This window comes from Neopsephotus bourkii, unplaced genomic scaffold (assembly GCF_033783945.1).
Source record: "Neopsephotus bourkii isolate Nb327-2 ecotype Australia unplaced genomic scaffold, CSIRO-AGI_Nbou_v1 NB_567, whole genome shotgun sequence".
NCBI classification, from domain to species: Eukaryota; Metazoa; Chordata; class Aves; order Psittaciformes; family Psittacidae; genus Neopsephotus; species Neopsephotus bourkii.
The window spans coordinates 1,866,643-1,891,776 of NW_026901068.1; the positions used below are offsets into that span (position 1 = coordinate 1,866,643).

The 25,134-nt window shown below is 37.2% G+C and overlaps 1 protein-coding gene across 4 annotated transcripts in view; it reads left to right on the forward strand.

Annotated features, from left to right (window-relative positions):
- Positions 1 to 25,134, forward strand: part of EEA1 (early endosome antigen 1) — a 75,230-nt gene that overhangs the window by 23,924 nt on the left and 26,172 nt on the right. For 2 of the 4 annotated variants that reach the window (XM_061351295.1, XM_061351297.1), the window contains 14 exons: positions 1,051 to 1,105; positions 1,234 to 1,299; positions 2,139 to 2,178; positions 3,000 to 3,107; positions 3,194 to 3,315; positions 4,894 to 5,049; positions 10,234 to 10,350; positions 14,271 to 14,609; positions 18,439 to 18,588; positions 19,588 to 19,707; positions 19,938 to 20,141; positions 20,754 to 20,954; positions 22,393 to 22,506; positions 24,175 to 24,330. In XM_061351295.1, the coding sequence (XP_061207279.1) occupies positions 1,051 to 1,105; positions 1,234 to 1,299; positions 2,139 to 2,178; positions 3,000 to 3,107; positions 3,194 to 3,315; positions 4,894 to 5,049; positions 10,234 to 10,350; positions 14,271 to 14,609; positions 18,439 to 18,588; positions 19,588 to 19,707; positions 19,938 to 20,141; positions 20,754 to 20,954; positions 22,393 to 22,506; positions 24,175 to 24,330 (1,948 nt within the window). Of the gene's footprint in view, positions 1 to 1,050; positions 1,106 to 1,233; positions 1,373 to 2,138; positions 2,179 to 2,999; positions 3,108 to 3,193; positions 3,316 to 4,893; positions 5,050 to 10,233; positions 10,351 to 14,270; positions 14,610 to 18,438; positions 18,589 to 19,587; positions 19,708 to 19,937; positions 20,142 to 20,753; positions 20,955 to 22,392; positions 22,507 to 24,174; positions 24,331 to 25,134 lie in introns of all 4 variants that reach the window. The other 2 variants (XM_061351299.1, XM_061351298.1) reach the window with 2 other exon arrangements.

The window sequence follows — 25,134 nt, forward strand, 5'->3', positions numbered from 1 at the left end:
TTTCACTGGTTCAAGTGTGTGTGTTTCACTTGCTTCTTGATGACCCTGACCTGATGTTAATACGCTAATGTAGACTGGATGTATTCCTTCCCTGTTCAGATAAGGAATAGCTTGCTTTGTTGTTTTTTTGTTTTGTGTTTGTTTTTTTTTTTCCTAAGTATGAAATAATTTAAAATAACTACTGTGGAGGAGGGGATAATGCAGCACAGCAGCAATAAAATTGTATGGTAAATATAAAACTGAGAGAATATTTTGGCATTGGTACCCACACACATATACTCTGAGGAGTTCTGTGTACTCCTCAGTCTTGCCACTGTACAAACAGTAAGAAAGGATATGTTTGCGTCATTTTAATGACCTGTGTCTTCTAGATTTGAAGTAGCTCAATCTCGGTAATGCAACATCATACTTGCATGTATAGCTGTGCAATTCTGTAAGGAGATTAAATCAATTAGTAACAGTTATAGCCTTGGATCTTCTGTTCTTGCGTGGTTGGAGGCTTGAGCACGAAATTTGGGAATTTAAAATCCCAAGGCTTTAAAATTTCAGGCCACTAAGTGAATATGTCTGTGGGGCATACAGAGTTGCTGTGTACGTGAAAAATTGTAAGTGTCGCTTAGCAGTGTTCCTTTCCATCATACAGGAAGTGAAGGAGAATAAGCCTGTCATTTTCGTAAAGAGGCAGGCAAAAGAGTTAAATGTCCCAGCTTTGCCATTCTGAACTCATGTGGTTGAGCTGATGCACTCAGTTAGATTTACACTGTGTTTTAATGAGACTTTTTGCATATCTATTTCTTTATTTTCCCAATTAATGTGTTTTGCAGTTTTCAAGTGATGTGCAAAGTGAATTAATAAGTATCTATTAATCTGGTTTATTCCAAGTTTCAAAAAATAAAAGTATTTATGTTTATTATGTTTATTTTTATGTTTTGTTTATGTAGTACATGGCTATCACTCCAGTTATTTAATACACATTATAACCTGTATGTAACTGACAAAATATAACCACTGCATATTCATTTTCTCCACTCTGTGGATGTATTTATTCAGAGATGAAGTATCACTGCTCCGACAAGAAGTCCAAGACTTGCAAGCTTCACTGAAGGTTGGAAATGTATTTTAATTGCACTTGGTTCTTTGTTTCAAATTGCAAAATGTTCCACTGTCTTAAGCAACCAAATTTACTGTTCTCTCTCTCCATCTCCTTTTTTCCTTTGTATGTTTCCCCCCTAGGAGGAGAGGTGGTATTCAGAAGAGCTGAAGAAAGAACTAGAGAAATTACAGGGGCAGCGGCAGCAAGTAATTGCTTTAAAATACTTGAAGCAGGTTTATCATCAGCATTGACATTGAAGATTAATACCTTTTTTGTAAGGCACGTGGCCTGATTTAGTTAGTTCTGTAATTTGAATATTGACATGTTCTTGAAAACAGAGCTAGTTATACAGTTGCATTGTGGAGAGGTATTTATAAATCTGAAGAACAAAGTCAGAATAGATAATGATTCTTCCATAGTACTCACTTCAAGTCCAGTTCAGACTTTTCCTTCTGTTGGGCTTGTTCAGAACTCAGTTTATTAAAGCAAATAAACCAAATGTGGCATTTCTCTGTTATGAGAAAACCAATGAGGACTTTATTGTAAGAACTTTTGGAGAACAATAGTTTGATTTCACTGATATGCAGATGAACTGAACAAACAAGACAAGGGAAATGCTGGTGTGTTATGCCCCAAGGAAGCTCTTGCTTCTTTTGTTACTGTGAGCTACTTACATACTGGATTGTAACAAACCTCAGAAATTGCTTTCTGACAGAATGCCTTCTAAGAATGTACTTAGTGATATCTGTAACCTCTCTTTTTAGGGCACATTTCAATACTGAGGAGAGGGAGGGGAAAGGGACTGTTACTGGTGTCTTGCAAGTCTGGAAGCCTGATAGTGTAGTGGTATATGAAATGGAAAATTATCTTGGCCTTTTTCAGTCTTTGAGATGTAATTGTTTAAATTGGGTATTTTAATCTGCTTTGCAGTATTTGGGCATGAAAGTCTTTATTTATTTCTGTCTTTTCCAAAAATGGGATTAACTTTGGTGGTAGTAGTTTTTATTCCTTCTGTCTAATGATGCATTTATTCTGTTTTCTTAAGGATTCTAAGTCTGATGGATTGACAACGTCTACATCTACAGGTGGCTACCATTTTATTATATTAATTTCTGCACTGTCTGGAATTTCTGTTTTTTTTTTTCAGTGTAGCTTTTAGGTTTGTGAAAAAGCACTTTTCGTAAATTGAAGAGCTAGAAAGCTGGAATGGTACAATTACTGGAAAACAAGGTCATTGTAAGTGCTTGAGATAGGTAGATTTTGATAGGCATGGTCTGGGGAAATAGTTCTAGAAGCTTGGGATTTGTAATTTCTGGAAGTGAGACAGAAGTTCTCCTGACTCTGAAAGCGGTGCTCACAAATAGTTTTGGGCATGTTTTTCATAATTTCATATATTCAAGCATTCAGTACAAGTCTCTTGCTGAGAAAGACTGTGACTGTTTATATTTAAACTATAGCACTTGTGAGGGCTGGTTTTATTTAGTGTTTTTCTGTACTCATTGCTAGCAAGTAAACAATGATTTTTTTTTGTTTACTTTTTGTTTTGTAGACCAATACTTTTTGCTCTGTATTTTTCTCCATGAGGCACTCCTTATGTGTGCGTAAAGCGTCTGACTGATCATGATTAAAGCTTTTAATCACAGTTTGGGGCTCACAATTCAGCAGCATGTTGCTATTTGTGGCCAGTGAAAACCAATACGTACTTAATCCTGCAGAGTACTCAACTAGTGACAGGTTCCAGCATCATGCTTGTAGATATTTAACTTCAGTAAAGTTGTTCACTTTGCTAAGTTATTTGGATGTTAAGTGAATTTGGATTACTCATTTACCTGCTGTGGTTTGTTATGGTCATAATTGTATTGTCCTACCTCTTCTGAAAATAATACTGTTCTTTTTGTGGAAATAGAATCATTAGAACGGCAACTAGAAGAGATCCAAGTAGAAAATTTTAACATTAAGCAAATGAAAGACTTATTTGAGCAAAAAGCAGCACAACTAGCCACTGAAATTGTGGGTAAGTATATTAACATGAGGTCTTATTCTGTTTTCTACTTGTGCAACTTGGGCAAGTGATCATTTATTTAACTTCCTTCTTACTAGAACTTAAATCAAAGTATGATGAAGAAATCAGCCTTCGGGAGGGTGCAGAACAGAAAGTGACAAACCTGACACAAGAACTGCAGAAGGAGAGAAGTACGGTTGAAGATTTAAAGACAGAGCTGGTATTCACATCACACTAATGTATTTGTTATTTTCAAGTCCAGGGAGGGATATACTTAAAACGCTTGCAAATGCAGTTTTAAAGCAGTTGAACTCTGTTGAACTTGGAGACATCTGCTTGTGGGCTGAAATAGTTCAGAACACCATTGTTTCTCATCTGTTTCTCTGACCTACATTTTCAGTGTTTTTCCAGTAAGGAAATACATGTTGTTTCTGACTCATGTATTAAAATTTACCCTACCTTATATTATAGTCTGCTTGTTTGATGATCTACCTTTCCTCAGTTTTGCAGGGTATTACACATATAGATGTGCTGTGGAGGCCTGTGTTTGGATCATGCTGTGGCTGACTTCCACAGCTTTAGATCACCCTTTTTCCATGAGGTGTTACTCTCTGACTGTCCCTGGACAGCTGCAGTTGTAAGAAGCAAGGTGTTTTGTGACATGATGGCTGAAAGGCTGGCAGCTGTCATCACCATGCCTATGTTAATGCTGTCCTCTTGCACTTGGCTGATAATACCAGTGTGGGTGTATTCCAGGATTTTGTCTCCTGGTGACTTTTACATACAGCCATGACTCCAGGGAGCAATCCCAGTGACTCAGCATTCGTGCCACTTCTAAAGCAGGAGTGAAGTGGACTTCCTAGTTTCCCCCACTCAACCACTGCTTAGACTCTGGAGGAAAGTAGGACTCATTTATCCCTCTTTTTGACTCTAGTTAGTTGCCTGGAAGGGCTCATGAGTTCCTCTTGGCCCTGCCCAGCCACTGGACCTACCCATTCCTCTCTGTTTAGTTGTTTCTCATCTTCCTTTCTCCTCTGCATTCTTACCCTTTTCCTGTAACTTTGCTGTTTTAGGTGCCAGCACTCCTCTGTTTTCTTCGGTGCCCACTGTAGACTTCCCTCTCCTTTCCCTCCATAGCTTCATTTTGAGGGTCATTGTGGTGTTTTAGATATAATTACCAACAGATTTTACCTATGGGTCTGGTATAAGGCACATCTAAGTACTTTCAGGACTTTTCCATTTTTTTGTCTGTTCTTTTGGTTTTTTTTTCTAAACAGTTCTTGAAGACAGAGGCAGCATTATTGTAAAAGTCTGTGTAGCACTGGATTATGTTGTGTCTCAGTCCTGAGATGGGCTTGTATTAGAGCAGCAAAGTATATACAGTATGCCTACTTATCAGTGAATTGTGACTTCAGATAAATTTCTTGCACGGATTCCCTGTCATTTCAGGGTTTTTTCCAGGGAATGTCTCCCTCCTGTACCTACATAAAAATTACTGAAATATAATCCTTGAGACCTTTTTCTCATTTGTCAGATTTCATTGAAACCAGTCAACAAGTTCTAAGTTCAGCAGGTGAAAACTGACAACCAGCCATTAAATCCTTTTTCCTTTGGAAATGCTAAGTACTTTTCCGTGATTCTGTTTTTGTGTGGAGTTTGTTCTTTTTTCTTGGCTGTAATACAGTATATGTCACCTTGTGTATAGATTGGTGATTTAAAAGATATTTAGAGATGACATTGACACTGGAAGCATGTCTGCCAACAGCATGTTGCTCACTGCTACTCTGCTACTTTTCAGCTACAGAGACCTGGTGTGGAAGATGTAGCTGTCCTTAAAAAGGAGTTGGTCCAAGTTCAGACGTTGATGGACAAAATGACACTGGAACGTGAGAGAGAATCTGAAAAGCTGAAAGATGAGTGCAAGCACTTGCAGGCAAAGCAGACTAATTCAGAGGTAATAATCATACCTAAAGATGTGTGTGCTAGCTTTACCACAATTTTCATAAAAAATAGAAAATATTAATTCATCATAATAAGAAAGCCTCCTAACCGAATCTTCTAACTTATCTAATAGTGATGTTTCTTCATTAGAGTAAATTGCATAATTCTGTCAAAAAATTGTCTTTTCCACAAAAGCCTCCATACTTTTCATTGCAAAACCTTTTCTTGGCATAAAAAGTTATTACAAGGACCCAATAGCAGAGGAGGAAACCTTCTAGCGGGGCTGTGCTGTTTGTACTGTGAGGGAGAAATAAAGCAATACCTGTGTGATTTGAAGACTTGTTTCTCTTACTAAGTGACATCCAGACAAAACCAGTTGTTACTGAAAATGATGTTTTTGGTTAATGTCTGAGTTGATGTGCCTGAAAATGGATGCTAGTGTTAAAATACATACAAGAGAAATTATTAAGACAAGGTAAAAAATAATTGCAATATTCTTATAAGACATACATAATTCTTGAACTTAAACAAGATTTAAAAATGTCAGTGGAACTGAGAAAAACTGGTTTTCTTTTTTTTTTCCTAGTTTTAATGTCACATGGGAGGCTTTTTTGCAGCTATTACTTATTATAGGAATATTTTGTATGTGAGGTACAAATCTGTTCCGCACACTTGCCCTCCGTCAGTCCACTGCATAATTGGCTTCAAGTGTTGCCTATTACCAAGTAGAGCAGAAAGTGAGTGACTGCTGGGCCTCACCATGTCTCAAGGTCAAGATGTCAGGATGTCACCTGTAATCTGTATCCAGGTGATACCACCTTTCCTACCTTTGTTGCTGCAGACTAAAGGTCTAAAGTATAAAATAAAATCTGTTGTTTTCATGTTAGTTTTATTCTTTTAATATTTTTTTCTCTGTATTATGCTGGTTTTGAACTTTTAAATTTATCACATTTAAGAAGTATCTTAACTGTCTACTTGAGCTGCAGAATATGCTGATTTCTTCGGAAGTACTTTGTGAAGGCTTGTCCTGCTTTGGCTGAGTCAGTGGAAGAAGTTTTAAATTGCTTATGGGAGATTTGAAAGCACTTGTCCAATTTGATTGTTCTTACATACAGAATTGATGATAACTGTGTTAAAGGAAGCAAAGCTAACTGCTTCTCCCATAGCAAATATACAGTGTTCTTGGTTTTGGTTCCTCTGCTTTTCCACCAGTGAACACTTCTGCTTCCATAAAATGCAACATCTCTGACTTTGATCTGTAAGAGTGAATCTTACTCATCAAACTTTATCAAACTTAAACAGGGGAAATTTAGATTAGATATAAGAAATAAATTCTTTACTGTGAGGGTGGTGAGGCACTGAAACAGGTTGCCCAAGGAAGCTGTGAATGTCCCATCTCTGGCAGTGTTCAAGGCCAGATTGGATAGAGCTTTGAGCAACTTGGTCTAGTGGAAGCTATCCCTGCCATGGGCAGGGGGGTTGGATCTGTATGATCTTTAAGGTCCTTTCCAACCCAAACCATTCTATGGTTTGGTGGTTCTGTATCACTCCTGGGCTGTTTGATGTTGTTTACCATGACAGCGAGGGAAATCTCTGACAGAGACAATGGCAAGAAATCTTGATAAAATTACAGTTATCAGCAAAAGGGCTTTTGTCTGACATATGATTTATTTACTGATGAGTTGGTAAATCCATACCTCCCAAAGAATTCTCTTTGCTGGGTGATGTTGCACCTGTCTGGCAGGTTGGTTGATGTAGTTTTACAAATGGATGACTTGACAGGGTAAGTCTTCACTGAAGACTGTCAGCTGTGTTTAAGACCTTTTAATTTTGTCCTCCCCCTTTTCTATTGTCCCACACCAATACAGCAATATTAGCAAAACTTGTCAACGCAGAGCTGTGGTCCACAGTGAAGTGGGGTCATTGCAGCACTCCCCAGTTTACATGAGGGAGTGCCTAGGATTTCTGTAGGACTCCTAGTATCTTCTGTCCTGTTGAGATTTGTGGATGTGAAGGATGTCTGTATATTTTTATTCTAGGCTTTCATGTGGCCTAGATTTCAGAACTGCAGTTTTGACTTTGTTCGTTTGCACTGCAGAGCTTTAGAGAAGTGCTGCCTGCCTGGCATTATTATGAACTTCTTAGGGCTTTCCTTTCTGCCTCCCCTCCCAGCAGATATGTTGAGCTCCAGGAATTGTTCAAGGGTACAGTTTTGTACTAAACATGAACCTACCATTGTTTTCAAGTTAAAATTATGCCAAGAGCTTCATCAGATCGGAAAAAAGGAATATCACAGTTGGTATTATGAATATAATGTGGTTATGTGGCCATGTAAGTTGCTGCATAATTGCAGTTTGGTTTTAACTGTGAGATCCCACAACTATGCTGCGGAATTTAAATTTCATTTCAAAATACTGTCTCTGTAGTCTTTTGTGGTTTTGGGTATTTGGTTTTCATGTGAAGATAAAATCACATAGCAGCAGGGGTGTAACAAAAATCTTTCATCTTAAAACATTCTCACAGGAGTGCGAACTGTTCTTGTTCCCTCAAATTAGGTATGTTTAAGTTTTAACATAACTAGCCATTTTAAAATGTAGCTTTAAAGTGCAGCTTTTAACAGGAATAAAGACTAGTGAAGAAGGTTTTTTGAGCCCTTCTGGTAGTAAGAGCAGATCGGGGAGAAGGCTGCACGATGCCCTTAGCTGTTATTGTGTGTTCACATAGGAATTCTTAGATGTTGAGAAGGATTATAAGCTACATTGCAACAATTATATCAGATGTTTGTGTAGTATCATCAGTATGTAGGCTGAACGAGAGAAGACTGAGTTGCTGTGTGGCAGAACGTGGTAAGCAGTGGTAATCTGGTTCTTCTCAGAAGTGCTACTGTCTTCTCTGCTTAATTCCAACATGTGGCAACAATAGCCCGAGATGTGTTCAAAGTAAAAGGTTTCCTGTCGGTGTAAAGTGACTGATCACTTTTAAAAAATCAAAATTACTCAAAGTCATAGTGGTGAAAACTTTTCTACTTTTCTTAAAAAAAAGAAGCTGTGGAAAGTGTTAGCCATAAGAAAACAAGAAATGGAAGTCCTTCATTGGCAGAATGGGTACAATTCTGGTCATAAAAGTTTGGCCATGTTTCATGTTTTGCTCTTTAAGAGCTTTGCTCTTTAAGAGCTCCTCAACGACTGAAAGTGATTCTTATGCCATTCTTTACTATTTTGCCAAGCTGGCTGAGGATAATACAGTAATTCTGGTTTCCAAAGTGAGATGTTTTTAAAATATGTAAAATTTATGGCATGGGTGAAGAAAAGAACCAAGATAATCTTATGTGAGCATCTGTAGATGCTGCAGGAGGGCAATGTGAAGAATTGTACAGCTCTACAGCTGTCGCCTAAATGTGTGCATTATGGGTGGGTATTTGTGTCTTATTTCAGGTGTATGTGTATCTCAGATGAATGTTCATTCTGAGCTATTATTCCCATGTTTAGTTTTTCACTATATTGGCTTCTCTGTAGTAAACACAGGATGAAAACATATGCATTGCTGTGAACTAAGCATTTCTATGAACCTCTGTAGATTGGGGTTTGTTTCAGTATCTGATAAATTTTCATAGAATACAGGGCCTAGACTTTATTGTTAACTAGAGTGTTCACAGAATTAAACAAAATTAGTAGGTTAAATTATAGGTAAATTTAATAAAGTGAAGACTGTTTTTTTTTTTTCTTCCACTAAGCAAAGGCATTAAAAACACCAGAATATTTGAAAACAAATTTGAGGAAGTGTGTCTACTTATACCTTTTGTGACTGCTTATTTCCATCTTTCATCCATCCATTTTATTTGTTTTGCTTTCTAATAGAGACCCTTAAATTTGAGATAAATATTTTTGAAACCTTTTTATGCTTATAGTAGATTTCTGTTGTATCAGGGTAATTTCAAGAGGTTGTTAAACAGATACGTTCCCTTTTGCTTATTGGTTCGTTAATCATACAGACACATCAGGCAGACAATATCAGGAATGAGTATTCATTCATGATATATTCCCATGTTAAGAATGAAATGTAGGATGGGCTTACTGAATTGTGAGGGAAATGGTCTTTACGGATATAAGTTATGGTTCTAGTTTGAAAGGCTGCATTGGCATCTTTAGCAATCTTCTGCACGTTTTCTGCATTATATTCTCTCAGTAGTGAAAAACCCATACTGTGTCTCCTGAGAACATCCTGGAATATTTGCCTGCCAAAGACAGATCCCAGGATGTGTTTTACCTAACAGCTCTGTAACAAAACAGTCTTGTAAAGTACAGCATTACAGAAAGTCAGTTAATAACTGTATGTAGTCATATAATATATTCATATGTTATCCTTTGTCTGTTTTTTCTGTATGAAGGTTGTAGCTAGTATGTTTTATTGTCTACTACTTCTGCTTTAGTTCATACTTGAATTCAGTATTTATACATTTATGCTGAGATCTGTATTTAAGAGAACAATAAGAAGGAAAATTTCTTTTAAAAGGTCATTATTACATAGTGTATTCATAGTGAGTGCATTCATACACAGCATGCTTTTAGGGCAGCCATTGTTACCCATCTAAAGTGCTTTTCTTTTTGGCTTCCATTATTGTACTCAAATACTTTGCAGTCATTGATATATTCTGGTTTGTACCAATCCATTAAAATGGAGTAGTTTAATCCATTAAAATGGAGTAGTTTTGTTCTCTGATTATGCTGACCTGCAGGGTTGATGTGTCCAAAAGTCACAAACTGAGTTTGCATCAGATGCCAGACTCACTTCTAGTGCCTTTTCCAGTACATTTTCCTTACGAGGGAGGCAAAGGCTTTTGGCCATGTAACTGCTATGACTTGGGAGGGTTTCACCTTGAGCTAGAACTATGGTAATGATTAATAGATAACCTGTTGTGCTTTTCATCGGTTGTGGGCTCAACCTGGCATTTCCTATCGGACTGGAACCAATTTTTGTCTTTGGAAGTAGGACATGAATGAATCTCAGCTGGGAAATTATGCTCAAGTAGTACTTCTGTAGCTAATGGTGCTCTGAGATTAATTTGCAGGTGATTTTTTTTATTAAGCTGTTTTTATTACAAGATACTTTTTTGTTTTGCTACCAGACATCTTGTTTTTGTTGGGATATGCATGCAGAGCATTATTTTAAATGTGGATTTTTCTGTTTGTTTGATCAGGCTACCATTAACCAGTTGAGAGCTGAGCTTGCCAAAGGACCTCAGGAGGTAGCTGTGTATGTTCAGGAGCTGCAAAAACTTCAAAGTTCAGTCAAAGAGTTGGAACAAAAAAACCAGGTGAGAATGGCATTATTTTTAATCCTTTTCAGCTCATATTAAAATGGAAACATATCACATTCTGCTTCGGGAAGCATTGAAGACTGTAGCAAAAAACTTCTTGGGGTTGCAGAAGTTGAAAATTCCTTTGCCATTTTGCTTAATATGAGGGGTGTTGTACAAGCAAACGCTATATTTTAACGATCATCAGTATGTTACAACTGAAATCCTCAGGGTTGATACGATTGCAGATTTCTAATTGCTGTAGTTTATGCTTACCAGTCATTAAATAGTATTGCCATCTCACACATGCAAAGAAAAATCAATGTTAGTGTTTCACTAAAAATCATAATTCAGAAAGCATTTTTAGCTATTTTCATTGGTTTTGCAGTTTCTTAGCTTTTAGATTGTATTCCTGTCATATTTTCTGGCCATTTATTAAAGTAGTGAATGGTAGAAAATGGAAATAAACTCCAGAAGCTTCTCAGCTTCTAAGTATTCCTTGATAGCTTTTATTGAAGCCCTTTCACCTTTCTGAATCTTTTGTATTTGCATTAAAAAAGTATGTGTTGTTGTGAAAGAAATGTAGGTAAGGGAGGAAAGGAGACAGGGAGAAAGATGCTGTCTACAACTGTCTGAAAGGAGGATGCAGAGAGGAGGTGGGCAGTCTTCTCTCCCAAGTAACAAGTGATAGGTTAAGAAGAAACAACTTCAAGCTACACCAGGGGAGGTTTAGGCTTGATATTAGGAAAAATTTCTTCACCAGAAGGGTGATCATGGATTAGAACAGGCTTCCCCAGGACATGGTGGAATCATTATCCCTAGAAGCGTTCAAAAACCGTGTAGATGAGGCCTTTAATGACATGGTTTAGTGGTGGATTTGGTAGTCCTGGGGTAACGGTTGGACTTGATGATCTTGGAGGTCTTTTCCAATCTCTAGTTGATTCTGTGCATGCTGTTGGTTGTTATATGTTTATCTAACACTGTGTATGAACTATACACGTTATGTATATGTATTCACCAGCAACCTTGTTGATCTTGAAGAATGGGAAAAGACAGAGACCAAACAGTGTGTATTTACTGTAATTAATATTAAAACAGCCTTTGCAAAGAAGATAATAAGGTGCAATTAAAATTTGGTGAATTAGGGTGACTCTTGGTTTGGCTCATTAAATCAGGTGCAGAACTGAAATGGTGAGAATTGTTGACCTGTACTTTTCCACAGACCAGCAACACTGCATCAAACTTTTGACAGAAGTATTGCTGTACAATACAGAGGCCTTGCCTGAATATATTGATCTTCCATTAACAATGTGAAGTGAAACAGATTGATGCATAAGATAACCATAATCTAACAGTCCTCTGCTGTGTCAGGCTAATGCCATATACCACTTGAGGAATAGGAAGAAGAGAAGTGGCAGCAAGCTACATTTCCTCTTTCAGTTTCAATGACTTAAACCAGTTTACAGCCATTTCTTTATGCAGCTTTTTGAAAGGTGATATCCATAAGGTTGGTATGCTAGCCAAAGAACCTTGGCCCTGGAGGAACTGGACCTAGAATTGGAACAGGTAACACTGGCTTCCCAAATAACAGAAATTGCTCACATTTCAAACAGTTTTCTATCCTTGAAGAAGCTGTCAGGGAGGAGGGAGGAGCCATTAATACAGGATAGAATGTGTTGCATTTTTATGTGTACATCCATTTATATTTCCGTTGCAATGCAGGAAGATATTTCTGTGCATTGTTGCAGTTTTTTCAAGCTCATGTACAACCTCAAGCAAGCAATCTGTACCAAGTGAATGACAAGTAGATATAGGTGAAAAGGAGTCTGTGGTGTGTTGATATTTCAGGAACACTCCTCAGTGCAAATATTAAGATTCCTGCCTGGTAATTTCTCTTTAATGGAAAGGAAATTGCAACATTATTTTCTATTTTGAAGGTGGAATATATTCTAAAAACAGTGGGAGCCTTGTCACTGACTTTAGGAGGGTAAAGATGGCACCTGGCCTCAGTTATGTTCTTCATGTGGTCCATTCCTGCATTTCCTGTGTGCAAAAATAAATCTGTGCATACCTTTCGCATAACTTTAGCAGCACGAAGTTGTTTTATTTTTCAAGAAACATTTCAAAATATGCTACTTCAGGTCTAGAATTCAATTTCCAAAGTTTAGTGTTAAGCCAGAATTTCTGACTTAGTTGTATACTTTAGAAAATACACACTTTTGTAAAAGGACACATAGGCATTAATTATATAATTATATTTGTTCTCACATGGGTTGCTGAACTGTTGGAGTTATTTGCAAGATTGCTTGTTTTCTAGCCTCTTTCTGGATTCTTCTGTTTATTTTATCATGATCGTAAAATAGAAGTGTCTGTATATGGTTTATAGCAACCAATGTAGTCATAATTTGCTAAAATCCGCAGAACAAAACTATTCAGCTGTTCAACTTATTTGAATGATTTTACAGCTGTTTTCTTCTGGCAAAACAGGTTTCATCCCTGGATACTGCACAGCAGTGCACTTGTAAGATGGCCAGCATAGCTGGAGTTGCAGCATTATCTTACCTTTGTAACTGTTATTCCAAAGTCGCAGAACTGTCTGAAGTTTTGACACATAAGTCTGACTTCGGTGTTGGCATTTTTTCAGGCTGATGTGCTACAGGTGTTCCTTATTTTTCTGTATCTTAATTGAAAGAGAACAGAGAATATAGTATTCACTGCAACTGCCAGGAAATAATGGTCTGTGTAGTAATGCTCCGCTGAGGTAGATGTCAGTAAGGTGCTGCAATAAATGGAACCTCCTGGTACATTTCAAGAAGATGGAATGAGTTGCTAGTGGTTGGGTGATGACCAGGGCCTCCCTGCAGCTGTGTTTCTGTGCTTTAAAAAGTGCCACTGGAAAATGAAAATGGTTCTCATGACTTCTTTGTTCTCAAATTCTAGTTAGTGGCTCAGGTAAGCTTGGGGGAAAACCCAAACTTTCTGGAATTATATCTTGTCCATTAAGATATTTAATTTCTATCTGAATATAGTTTTGGTTAGTTCCTGAAATTTGATAAAAATCATTACGTAATAGCAGAAAGTGATCTGTTAATATTTGTTTTCCTAGTATTTGTCTCAGCGTGTAAATTTAATAGTATGAGTTTAGACCCTGCAATATTTACTGTTGTTAATGTGGCAATGAAAATCTGACAGTCAGCAATGTTCATGGCTTTCCTTTAGGGAATCCCAATTTTTTAGTGTTTTCAAACTCAAAGCAACCGTCATCTTTGAGTTGGTTTGTATGTAAGGAAATTAAATAGTATAAATTAAAATGTAAAAACATCATCTTCTGAAATGAATATTAAATCATGAGTCTTTCATTCAGAGATTTATCAACATCACAAATTTCATTAGTTTTCACAGGTTCTCTTCCATGCTTCGGATAGCAGATCATTCTTGTAAGTATAGTGACAGGGCAAAAATAGGATACTTCTTAAAATGATCAGCATCATGACTACACAGGATTAAACAGGAATTAAACCACAAGTGTTGTTGCTTAAGGAATTGTGTGAAGGACAGTAATACTTGATTATTTTTTATGTGTATACTAATAGCTCAGATTACTTTTTCAACTTCTGTCCAAACACATGCAGTTGTAATACCCTAGAATTTAAGTGTTCAGGGAAAGCAAATTGGTCTTCAGGATACAGAAATAGAGTTTTTGTGGTGTGCTCAGTAAGAAGTGGATTTAGGTGAGATTATGAAGAACGGTATTTCCAGTTGAAACTGTGTGTGTATGGGCTCCAGAATTAACATAATAGAGGTCAATATTTCCTTTAATAATGTTTTTAAGCAAGTTCTTTGCTGTTCAGCATCAACACTTGAGAAGAAATTTGAATAATGCATTGAATGGCTGTGAGCAGAATTGTATTTGAATAGCTGTGTAACTCTCTTCATAGAGTCTGACTGAGAAACTGCTGAAGAAAGAACAGGACTACACCCAGCTAGAAGAAAAACACAATGAAGTAACTGTGAGTAAAAAGAATGTGCAGGCAAGCTTTCACCAGAAAGACCTGGACTGCCAACAGCTTCAGGCAAAGCTGTCTGCAGCTGAAGCTTCGATACAGAGATTACAGACAGAGCTAGGTGAGAAGGGGGAAGCAAGCCAGAAACTTAAAGAAGAGTTGTCTGAAGTAGAGACAAAGTACCAACATCTTAAGGCAGAATGTAAACAGCTCCAACAGCAGAGGGAAGAAAAAGAGCAGCATGGCCTGCAGCTCCAAACTGAGCTCAGTCAGGTAAGGTTCCTTAATCTTCCTAGACTGTGCTATTGGGATGGTGCCTTAAACCATCCCATTAGGGGTTTTCAAACTGTGCAAGCATATTTTTTGTGCTCATGCATTTGCATTTCCTTCTTGAAGGGGAGTAACTAACCAGTATCTGTATTTGAATAAAGATAAAGCTAGCTGGTATTTGAATAACGTATTCTTCCTAACACTGCAGAGAATGAAAGGCAATCGCCTCTTTTCCTTACAGAAGTAAAGAAAAGAACTGGCAAAAAAAAAATAAAAAATGAGAGGCTGTGATAAGAGTGCAGAAATTCTTTGGTATTTGTTTATCATTATGTCTGGATCTTTTTAGTAGGTCCAAACTCTGGATCTCTTCTTAAAACTATCTTTGAAATTTCAGTTTTGAGTGTTAAGGTTGAATGAACGTAAACTTTGTGGCTGATTTCTCATGTTCTTATTTTACTATTTTTGTATGTGAAAAAAAAAAGCTTTAGCTAATCTGAGACAGGTTTTTTTGCTCTATTCTTTTTCTTTTAAAGTGTTAAAAGAACTCTTCTTTCATCCTACAACATTTCCCCTCCCCTTTTTTTGTTGATGCATTGCCTGAAATAAGGGCAGTATTGTCAAATGAGAAGGCAACCCAGAATACTGAGTTTGCATGATAAATCATGTAATAGACAAATCCTAAGATATCAGCAAGATTATTTATCCTTGTTCAGTAAGGCAGCTGAAGCCATAATGAATTCAACTTATGAAAAAAACAAATTCAGGTAGATTATCAGAAGTAGTTTCACTTTTAGTAGTAATTTTACTGCTGTATAGGAGGTTTGAGAAAAGCAAGTCTTCATTTGACATTATAACTGAAAAATGCTTTATTTGCTTTAAAATTGAATAGTGAACACATTAGAGAATACTTAGTGTGAAAAGCAGGGAAAATTCGAAATCTTAATATTTCTTCCTTTGTGTCTCTGTACAAACACCTTCTCTTTACATTGCTGATAGCTATGAGAACACCCAGAGTATACATCCCCTCATCATTTATGTGTTCTGCTAAGTCCAATGAGTTATGGAAGCAGGATTTTCATATAACATTGAGCATGCTGAAATTTGTGGCTGGTTGAACTCTGTTTTATCTAGTGTCTTGGGGAGTAATGTGTTAGTCTGGAAAAATATTTGTGCATTGGGAATCATGTCTAATCCTAAAATGTTAAAAAAATGATCTTTTTTTTTGTTATCATAACTTCATTTTGATCTCTCATGAAAGCTTTATAGTTTTAGAGGAAGTGTTTCTCAATATTCAAGCCTTTGTAAAGTCTGAAATAGATTAAGTTGTAAGCTGTGAGCTTATAGGTTATCCTGGAAGAGCTGTGGTTTGGCAAAACTTCATTTATGTAGGTATTACATCCCCAGAATGACTCTCTTTTCTCCTGTCAGTCTTCTGTCAGGGAGAGGGGAGATAATTATGTTAGTTACCTGCTTAGGAATCCTCACTTGGTAAAACCGCCTTAGTCTGCCTAGGCAATGTGCGTGCAAGCTTCAGAAGCATAGCCAAGAGGTTGAGCTGAAATCTGGCTTCAGCCTGAGAGGGCATTTTTAGAAAGGATATTTGGGGTGAGAAAACAAAAGAGAAAGGAGATGGAGGCATCACATATTCTCTGGTGATACCACTGGGAAAGAAGACAATCTAAGCAAGAAAACCTGTATAAGCTGCTGGATCTCAGGATGTGTTTTAGAACTGTAAAGGAATAGTGGAGGAAAAACCCCTTATCATACATAAAATAAAAGCAAAGTGAAACCTTCTCCTCCTTTCACACAAGTATTGCCATGAAAAGACTAAATTTGTCATATTTGTTCACTTCATATTTTAATGGAATTTTCTGTTTTATGCATGTAGTCCAATAGCTTATGTTGACACAATGAATGCTGCTTACAAGTAGCTCTTTAGTCAAACTGCATTTTCAAAGAATCCTTGCCATCTTTTCAAAATTCACTTGAACAATTTCAGTATTTTTTTATTATTATATTCTGCAACATAGGTTAATGCTGGATTTTATGATTCTGTTTACTAAGGTCAGTCTTAAGGTCCTTCAGAAATACTTAACTGTGTCTATAATAAAAGGGACTTTTGTACAATGTTGTTTGCTGGTTTCCCCCTTTCCAGATACTCTCTCCCAGTGTCAACATAGCCATGAATAGTTATAGTAGTTATCTTGCTGCACTCTTTCTTCATTAGATTTTTTCCTCCAGCTCTTGTTCATATTTTTAGTGAAGAAGTATTAATAATGTAGTGATTATTATGGAAAAAGACAAACATTCTGGATCACTGGAGAAGAGATTATGGTCTTTTTCCTCACTCCGTCCCCCCTCTTCTCCTACTTCCCTCTTAACTGTGCAGTCAGTTAGCAGGCAGCATCTTGACCACATGCTAAACAGCTTTTCATTCACAGTTTTTGTGGTTGTGGACATATAAACAAATTATTTAGCTTGGTTTCTGAAGAAAATAAGGCATATTTTGTTTCCCTGTCCCCTGTAACTTTTGCATTGTTTGCTAACTTCAGCCAGATTTTGACAGATGGCCCAAAGGTCTTCGGAGTTAGGTTCTTCAGTGTTAAATTCTTGTGGAAACAGGTAGCTGAGTAAAGGAGAAAGACATATGTTAATCCCTCACCCCCTCAGTGCCTGAGGGGAAGTTTTACTGTTATCAAAACCACTGTTCTTTTTTCTGTCCTGCTAAGCAGCCAGCTGGTCAACAAGTGGTGGCTTGCAGTGAGTGAACAGTAAGATTGTGCAGGCTTTTGCCTAGATACTAGCAGGGATTTGAGGAAAGTGTGAAGGGTTTAGGGTTGTTGAAAGGAAAACCTGGAGTTAAAAAGTGAATGATTCAAGGGTCTTGGACATAAATTCATAGGGAAGCAAGCTTTACTTACCCTGATACCTGGGGAAAGTTCTTGTTGTGCTGCAAGGTCTGATTCATTCTCTGTTTTTGCATTGAGTTGAAAGTTTGTTTGTGTATCTGTGAATATGTTCACGTAGAAATAGGTGACTGGTAACCCAGGAGCTATCATGAGAGCTTCAAGTAGAAGAAAAACTGACTTTATGGAGAGAGCTCTTTAGAACAATGAATTGTAAAAGACCATCCCTGCACTTTGAAGATGGTACAGCACTGCTTTTGATGACTGAAAAAAATCATGAGGCAGGCTTATGCCTAGCTGGAAGAGCACAGCACCTTACTCCCTGCTGCTGGAAAGGGCTGGACTGAAAGTCACTGAAGTTACTGTGTAGTCTACACTGAAGGTTCAGTATCTCCTTTCTGCAGAGAATGAATGCCATTGATGTAGCCAGGTCAAGCTCAAAATTACACTCTTACTATTCTAAGCGGTGCAGAAACAATATATTGTGGGAGCCAGAGAAGCAGGTAAAGTTATGCTGCTTCAGCCCCTGGATCTATAGGATCGAAGGTGTGTGCTGTATGAGCCTTAATTGCTCTAAGGATCATTGCTTTATATGATAGTGCTTATATCTTTGAAGGATTGCTCTCTCTGTCAGGATTCTTAAATCTCTATAAATCATATTGAAGGTCTTCTGTAGATAAATGATGCTTCTAGGTCCTGCCAACCTACTTTTTTGAATATTTTTTCCAACTTGTGCAGCTGATGCTGCTCTTTAACATGATTTGTGATTCTGAGCTTTATGAGATACATCATGGCTTTGGGAGCTCATGTGGTTGTTTTACTCTGGGTTGTGAAAACTTAGGGTTAACATTGTTTAAAGGGAGTCTAAAATACAGTGTTGTTGGCTAAATAAATGACTACAAAATTGATGACTTTTATTTTTGCAGTTGCACAGTAAACTTCTAGAAACAGAGCGGCAGCTAGGGGAGGCGCATGGGCGGCTCAAAGAGCAGAGGCAGCTGTCTAGTGAGAAGCTGATGGACAAAGAGCAGCATGTGGCTGATCTGCAATTGAAACTTTCTCGAGCTGAAGAGCAGGTAGGGGCTTTTATGCAGACTTTACTTTGTTCTTGTTCTGACAGTAGCCTGTATGTACACTTGTGGTGAAGTTGCAGCTTAGAAAGTTTGCCCTCATTGGGATTTCGTTTGACTAATGCTGTTAAGGCATTAGTCAAATGGTAGATGGTAGAATTGTCAAAATCTGCTGCAATGCCAATTGCATTATGGACTTTTGTAAGTCTAAATGCTTATCAGGTGCATGTATGTTCATGGTGCTTTACAGGTGAGCAAAAGATATGCATTTTATACTTACGAACTTTGTCTAAAAATCTTATGAGAAAAAAAACTTTGGTGCACCTAAGCCCGTATGGGTAAAGTTTTGTATGTAAATATTCATGTGAGATAAAGCCGTACACAAAGAAAAAGTGATCATGGTGCAGCAGGTCATTGGTAGATAATAATCTTTGTAGGAAGGATGGGCACAAAGCACTTGGTTAATTAATGTTTGTTTTAATGGGTGTCATATATATTGCTGATTTTCTGCTGCCTGTATGAGGATTGGCCAAATATCTGAGTGGTACATTGTCAAAGCTTTAAAGCTTATATGTAGCTAATTTGCAAAGCCTTGACCAGTATAGAAGTGGGGAGACTGCTAAACTGAAGTTTCTACTAAAACTGCTAATGATAGTAATAATAATGTCATTTTACAGATACCTATATTATCAGTCTTGTTACAGCTTAACAAATGTTGGAAAAAAAACATACTAAATATCTCTTACGATTTAGATTTTTGAGAGCTAAAATACATATGTGTGATATAGGATCTCATTTATTAATAGCAATAAATACTTTGGTTAGATTTTGATTCTTTAACTAGCATTACACAGTTCTATTTTTATACCATGTTTCAAAGATTCATGTTTATACTAAAATCTTAGCGTTAGAAGGAACATGGAGCACTATTGGCTTACTGCATGGTGCTTGTTCACTCATCAGTCTGGTTTGTCTGTTTTTTTGGTTGGGTTTTTTTTTTTTCAGCTAAAGGAAAAAGCAGCAAATTCCACAGAATTGCAACATCAATTAGATAAGGCAAAACAGCAGCACCAGGAACAGCAGACGCTTCAGCAAAATACTACAGCAAAACTACGAGAAGCCCAGGTAGCGTAATTATGTATCATCATGTCAAAGTGTATTTCAGGATTTCATTATTTTAAAGATGTTTTCTCTGTAATAGTGACTTGCATGACTTATATTAGTTTCAGTAAATTAATTTGCAGATCTAGAAGATGATATACAAGAAGTCTTTAATAAATTTGTCCAACATCTTATGCATTAGGAATAACCTCTAAGGTTGTTATAACTAAGGAAGCTATCATGCGATTTTCTAGAATGATTTGGAGCAAGTACTGCGGCAAATTGGAGATAAGGACCAAAAAATTCAAAATCTTGAGGCTTTGCTTCAAAAAAGCAAGGAAAACATCTCCCTGCTAGAAAAGGAAAGAGAGGACTTATATGCAAAAATTCAAGCTGGTGAAGGAGAAACAGCAGTTCTTAACCAGCTACAAGAGAAGAACCATGCATTGCAAATACAGGTAAGAACTCGAAGACTTGTTTCTTTTTGAAGACTTGTTTCATTCTCATTACTGAATTCTGTTTTCTTTTTTTTCCTAGCTCATAACATACAATGCTAAACTTTCCTGTATTTTGCTGCTTGTTTGACACTTACTTTAAAGATCTTAATGTAAATTTCACAGGACTTGTGTTTTGGTGACTTCCTTGCTATCAGCATAGGGGAAGGAATTCCTAGATTTTTCCTATGTACATACCCTAGTAATATGTGCTTGCAAATAATTTTTTGATACATGTACATGTTTATTTCTCTTATTTTAAAAAGTTGTTTAATTCCAGCTTTGAACGCCAAAGCCAAAACTCAGTTTAGCCTGGATCTGTTGTCTCCTTAGTGTTTTAGTTTTGTTACAGTAAGGCCAAACTGATGATACCCTTTTGCTTCTGTTTTCAGCTGGTAACCTGTTTAACCTCTGGTATAGTCTGCAATATAGCTTTACTGTAATAGTTCAGAAAAAGAAATGTGATAGCGTTGAGTCCCCAGAGCCATGACGAGACATGCTAAAATTCAGATTTATGACCTCTTTGGACTTGCTGTTCCAGCTTTCTCTTCTACTTACTTTTTTTCTTCACTGCAGGTAACTCAGCTGACAGAGAAGCTGAAGAATCAATCAGAAAGTCATAAACAAGCCCAAGAGAATTTGCATGAGCAAGTACAGGAGCAAAAGGCACATCTAAGAGCTGCTCAAGACCGTGTGCTTTCCCTAGAAGCAAACATCACTGAACTAACCAGCCAGCTAAATGAAAGTAAAGAGAAAGTATCACAACTTGATGTACAGGTAATGGAACCGTGGAGTGCCTGGTGATGATAAATTCTGCATGCGATTTCTGTATTCTTTCCAGAGAATGTACAAAGTCATTTGGAAAAATTCATGTTTCTACTAACAGATAAATGAAGTAGAATAAAGCAGATAAAATTGAGGAAAATGAAAGGTGGATTCTGAATAGAATAGATGGCAAGTGTGGCAAGTGTTTCTTTGTTTTGTTTTTTCTTTTTGCTTGTTTGGTTTTGGTGGGTTTTTTTGGGGGTCTGTATTGGTTTTGTTTTTTGTTTGGTTGGTTTTGGTATTTTTAAATTAAAAAAAACCCCAACGTTAGTACTTGAGCTGGGAAAAATCTCTCTTCTAGCATCAATTCTATATATTTGTTATGATTAAAGAAAAAGAGCAGGATCCAAACCCCTGCTATTATCAGTCCTCAATTCTGTGCACCAGAGTGAAAGTCTATTGAGTCACTAGGATGTTTTTGTTGCCTGAACGTTTCCTATGCTGGTGTCTTTGTCAAAAATAAAACAAAAAAAAAAGTGCAGGACACCTTGTTGTCAGTTTAATTTACTAAATAAGGAAATTCCCTAGCATAGACTCAGTGTGGACTCTCCTACTGTTAAGTTCTGCTTAAGCTAAAAAGCTGCTAATTGTGTTCAGCTGTCTCAAGGAACAAACAGCATTTAGCCAGAAATTCTTGCCTTGGTACACTTGGAGCAGCTAGTACTGTTGTTATTGGATTAATGCACTCTGATGTATTTTGTATTAGTGTTATGCAGTTTCCAAACAGGTCTAGGAACTTCTTCCAGTGTAGCTTTTTGCCATTTTTCCTAGGCTTCACTGCTCTGTCTGGGCTGGTTTTCGTATATTCTATGAGCTGTTACAGCTACTTTTTAAGACAATGTGAGCTTCCTTACAGCCTTCAGAGAAGTTGCATTTCTTGTAGGAAGAAAAACAGTAAACCCCAAGAGCAGGTGACCCTGAATATTACCACTTTGCTCCAACAGCAGTCATAGCCACCTTCAAAATTTGGTTTGCTGAGTGTTTTGGAAGGAAGGGAGGTTGCTCGCAAACAGTCAGGTAGAAGCAGAGATAGCATACATGTGGAAACATTTGCATTTTTTTTTTTTGTTTCTTATTCTTTTGCGTCTAAGAATTTTGAAGGTTTGAAGGCCCTGTAGTGTGCATGTAGTCTGAGGCTGTCATGGTATGCATAGGTGTGAATGCAATAAGGATATCCCATTATTTCTTGTTAGTAAGTAAAGATAAGAACTCTGTGGCTTAAAATCCTAATATTGGTCTAAACCTTGAGCAGAGTTTCTTTCCTTTTTTTTTTTTATACTAGCACATAAAACCTACTGATTTTACTATTAAGCTTACTGACGAGTATAAAGAAAATTAAAGTGAGCCATGGTAAAATAGATGTTGTACTGAAACACAACTTGTCTTTCAGGTAAAAGCAAAGACTGAATTGCTACTTTCAGCAGAAGCATCAAAAGCTGCTCAAAGAGCAGATCTTCAGAATCACCTGGACACTGCCCAGCATGCACTGCAAGATAAGCAACAGGTTATAAGCAACATATGAAGTTTCTCTGTTACTGAAAAAGCTACTTAAAAACCTCAGAATAGTCTGTTTACAAACTGAATAAACATGTGAATATGCACTTGTTGCATATAGATTTGGTGGGGGAGGAGGGCACCGATCCATCCCAGGGCTACCAGTCAGTTGCCAGCACCTGTAGTGAATGCTCAGAGCAATGCAGAGCTACTCCATCTGCTCCAGCCAATGAGCTGGATTTATTCGGAGCTTGGTTTGTATGCCTCTATACAAAGGAGGATGATCAAGGGGCTGGAGCACCTCCCTTATGATTACAGGCTGAGAAAGTTGGGGCTGTTCAGCCTGGAGAAGAGAAGGCTGCATGGAGACCTCGTAGCAGCCTTCCAGTATCTGAAGGGCACCTACATGGATGCCAGAGAGGGACTCTTCATCAGGGACTGTAGTGGTAGGACAAGGGGTAATGGATTTAAACTTAAATAGGGGAAGATCAGGATAGATATAAGGCAGAAGTTCTTTACTGTGAGGGTGGCGAGGCACTGGAACAGTTTGCCCCAAGAAGTGGTGAATGCTTCATCCCTGGTGGTGTTCAAGGCCAGGTTGGACAGAGCCGTGGGTGGCATGGTCTAGTGTGAGATGTCGCTGCCCATGGCAAGGGGGTTGGAACTAGATGATATTAAGGTCCTTTCCAACATTAACCATTTTACGATTCTATGATTTGGAAATAATAATTCAGGATATTTTAACCGTATGATATATATTTAGTTCTCTTTGCTGTCATCTGGACCAGGTATATTTTATAGTATAAATAATTTACTTGTATTTTGTAGTATAAATAATTTACTCTTTGCTGTGGAATATGGTTCAGAATCAAAGCTGTCCTATTGGGTGTAATTCAGTACAAAGTCTGTTGCTAAAATTGCATGTTTTAATGTGTGTTAATCCTAGTAATGCATTCCACCAGACGCTGAATCTAACATTTGCATTGTTAGAATCAGTGCTGCTGGAGTCTTCATGGAAATATCCAGCAGATGCTAACATAGCACCATTTTTTTAGTGTGGGAATGCAATTAATTGCTGTAAGCAGAGGACTTTTTTTTCTTCCCCAACTACTAAATAATTAATTAATAAATAAATCAGGTTGGTTGGAAAGCAGCAAGCTTTGATGTAGCTGTCATTATAGTGGTTACAAGGTGAGTGTGCTCATGTTGTTTGTGTTGAACCAAATGGTTTAAAATCATCTCTGGTATTTGGAGAATTGACTCCACATGGTATTGGCTTTCCTCTTCGGTGGTGCTCGATTTCATGAAGACAGCAAAAAATTTCTCTAGGGTTTCATAGTGTTACTTTCTAGTTACTGGTCCATTAACTGCAGGATCCAGTGCATTTATTACCTGCAATTCCTCTTCTATTTATAACTTCAAACACCTTTGTTAAGCTTTAGCCCACAGCCTGTAAAGTTTGAGGGGAATATGGAGGCTTTAAAAGAAACTTTGTCAGTTTAACAGAATTTGTGCATGATTGTGTTTCTCCTCTCAATTTCCTGCCCCTCAGAATAAAAAAAGAAACATTATTTTCCTTTTTAATTGGAACACATTACATCATTTAAATCATATATGACATTAGTTATTTTTGAAGTTATTTAAAAACTAAAACTGTCATACTTTTATTTTACCTCAGGAGTTAAATAAGGTCAGCATTCAGCTGGATCAAGTTACAGCTAAGCTGAATGACAAGCAGGAGTACTGTGCTCAGCTGGAAGCCAATCTCAAAGAGTACAAAGAGAAAAGTCTTTATTTAGAACAGAAAACTGAAGACCTAGAGGGACAGCTTAAGGTTTGTACTGAACACAGTATCTGAGTTTACAAAAACTGATGTTCTCCACTGTTTGGTAGTATGTGATAAAAGCTGTGCTCAATTTAGGGGAGAAGGATTATATCAATACCACTTTTGTAGGTTTTCTTTTTCACTTGTGTTTCCTGATCCACCATTTAATCCTATTCTCTTCTTCTTCTGTGCTAGTTTATCACAGTAAGAAGATAGGATTAGGATATTGCCACTGGACTGTCATTTTCCTGTACATGTGCTTCTACCAACCTCTGTGCTACCTGGAAAGTGTTATGAGAGGGAATATGGATATATCCCAAAATTAGAGTCTTCAAGTTCACAGTTTTAACACTTTGCAAATGGTAGTAGGGAATATGTGTTACATTGGTTAGCCCAAGTTAACATTACTTCTCTGGTTTCTTCATTTCCAAAGCATTTCAGTGAGCTTCTACAGAGGCTTTTAATCAAGATTTATTTATTGGTGTTTTTCTTCTAACTTGATCTTGAATTTTGTATTCTAGTTTTGGAATCAGTTCCTCTTTTAAATAATTCTGGCAGGAGGTTTGCAGAACCTTTTGGTATTTGGAGTTACTAGTATGTTCAGTTAAGGATGTGAATTAGTCCTAGTGCCTGAGAGCTTTTAAATTTGAGCTTTAACCTTTGTTCAATATTTGTTACAAAGTTTAGTAGTCAAAATTCACAATACATAAAAGCATATGGTACAGGGCTTTGGGAGCAATGCAAAATTACTTTTGCAGTGTTACCTGTCTGTTTTGAGGGAGATTAGCAATCTCTATGCTCAAGACTGAGCAT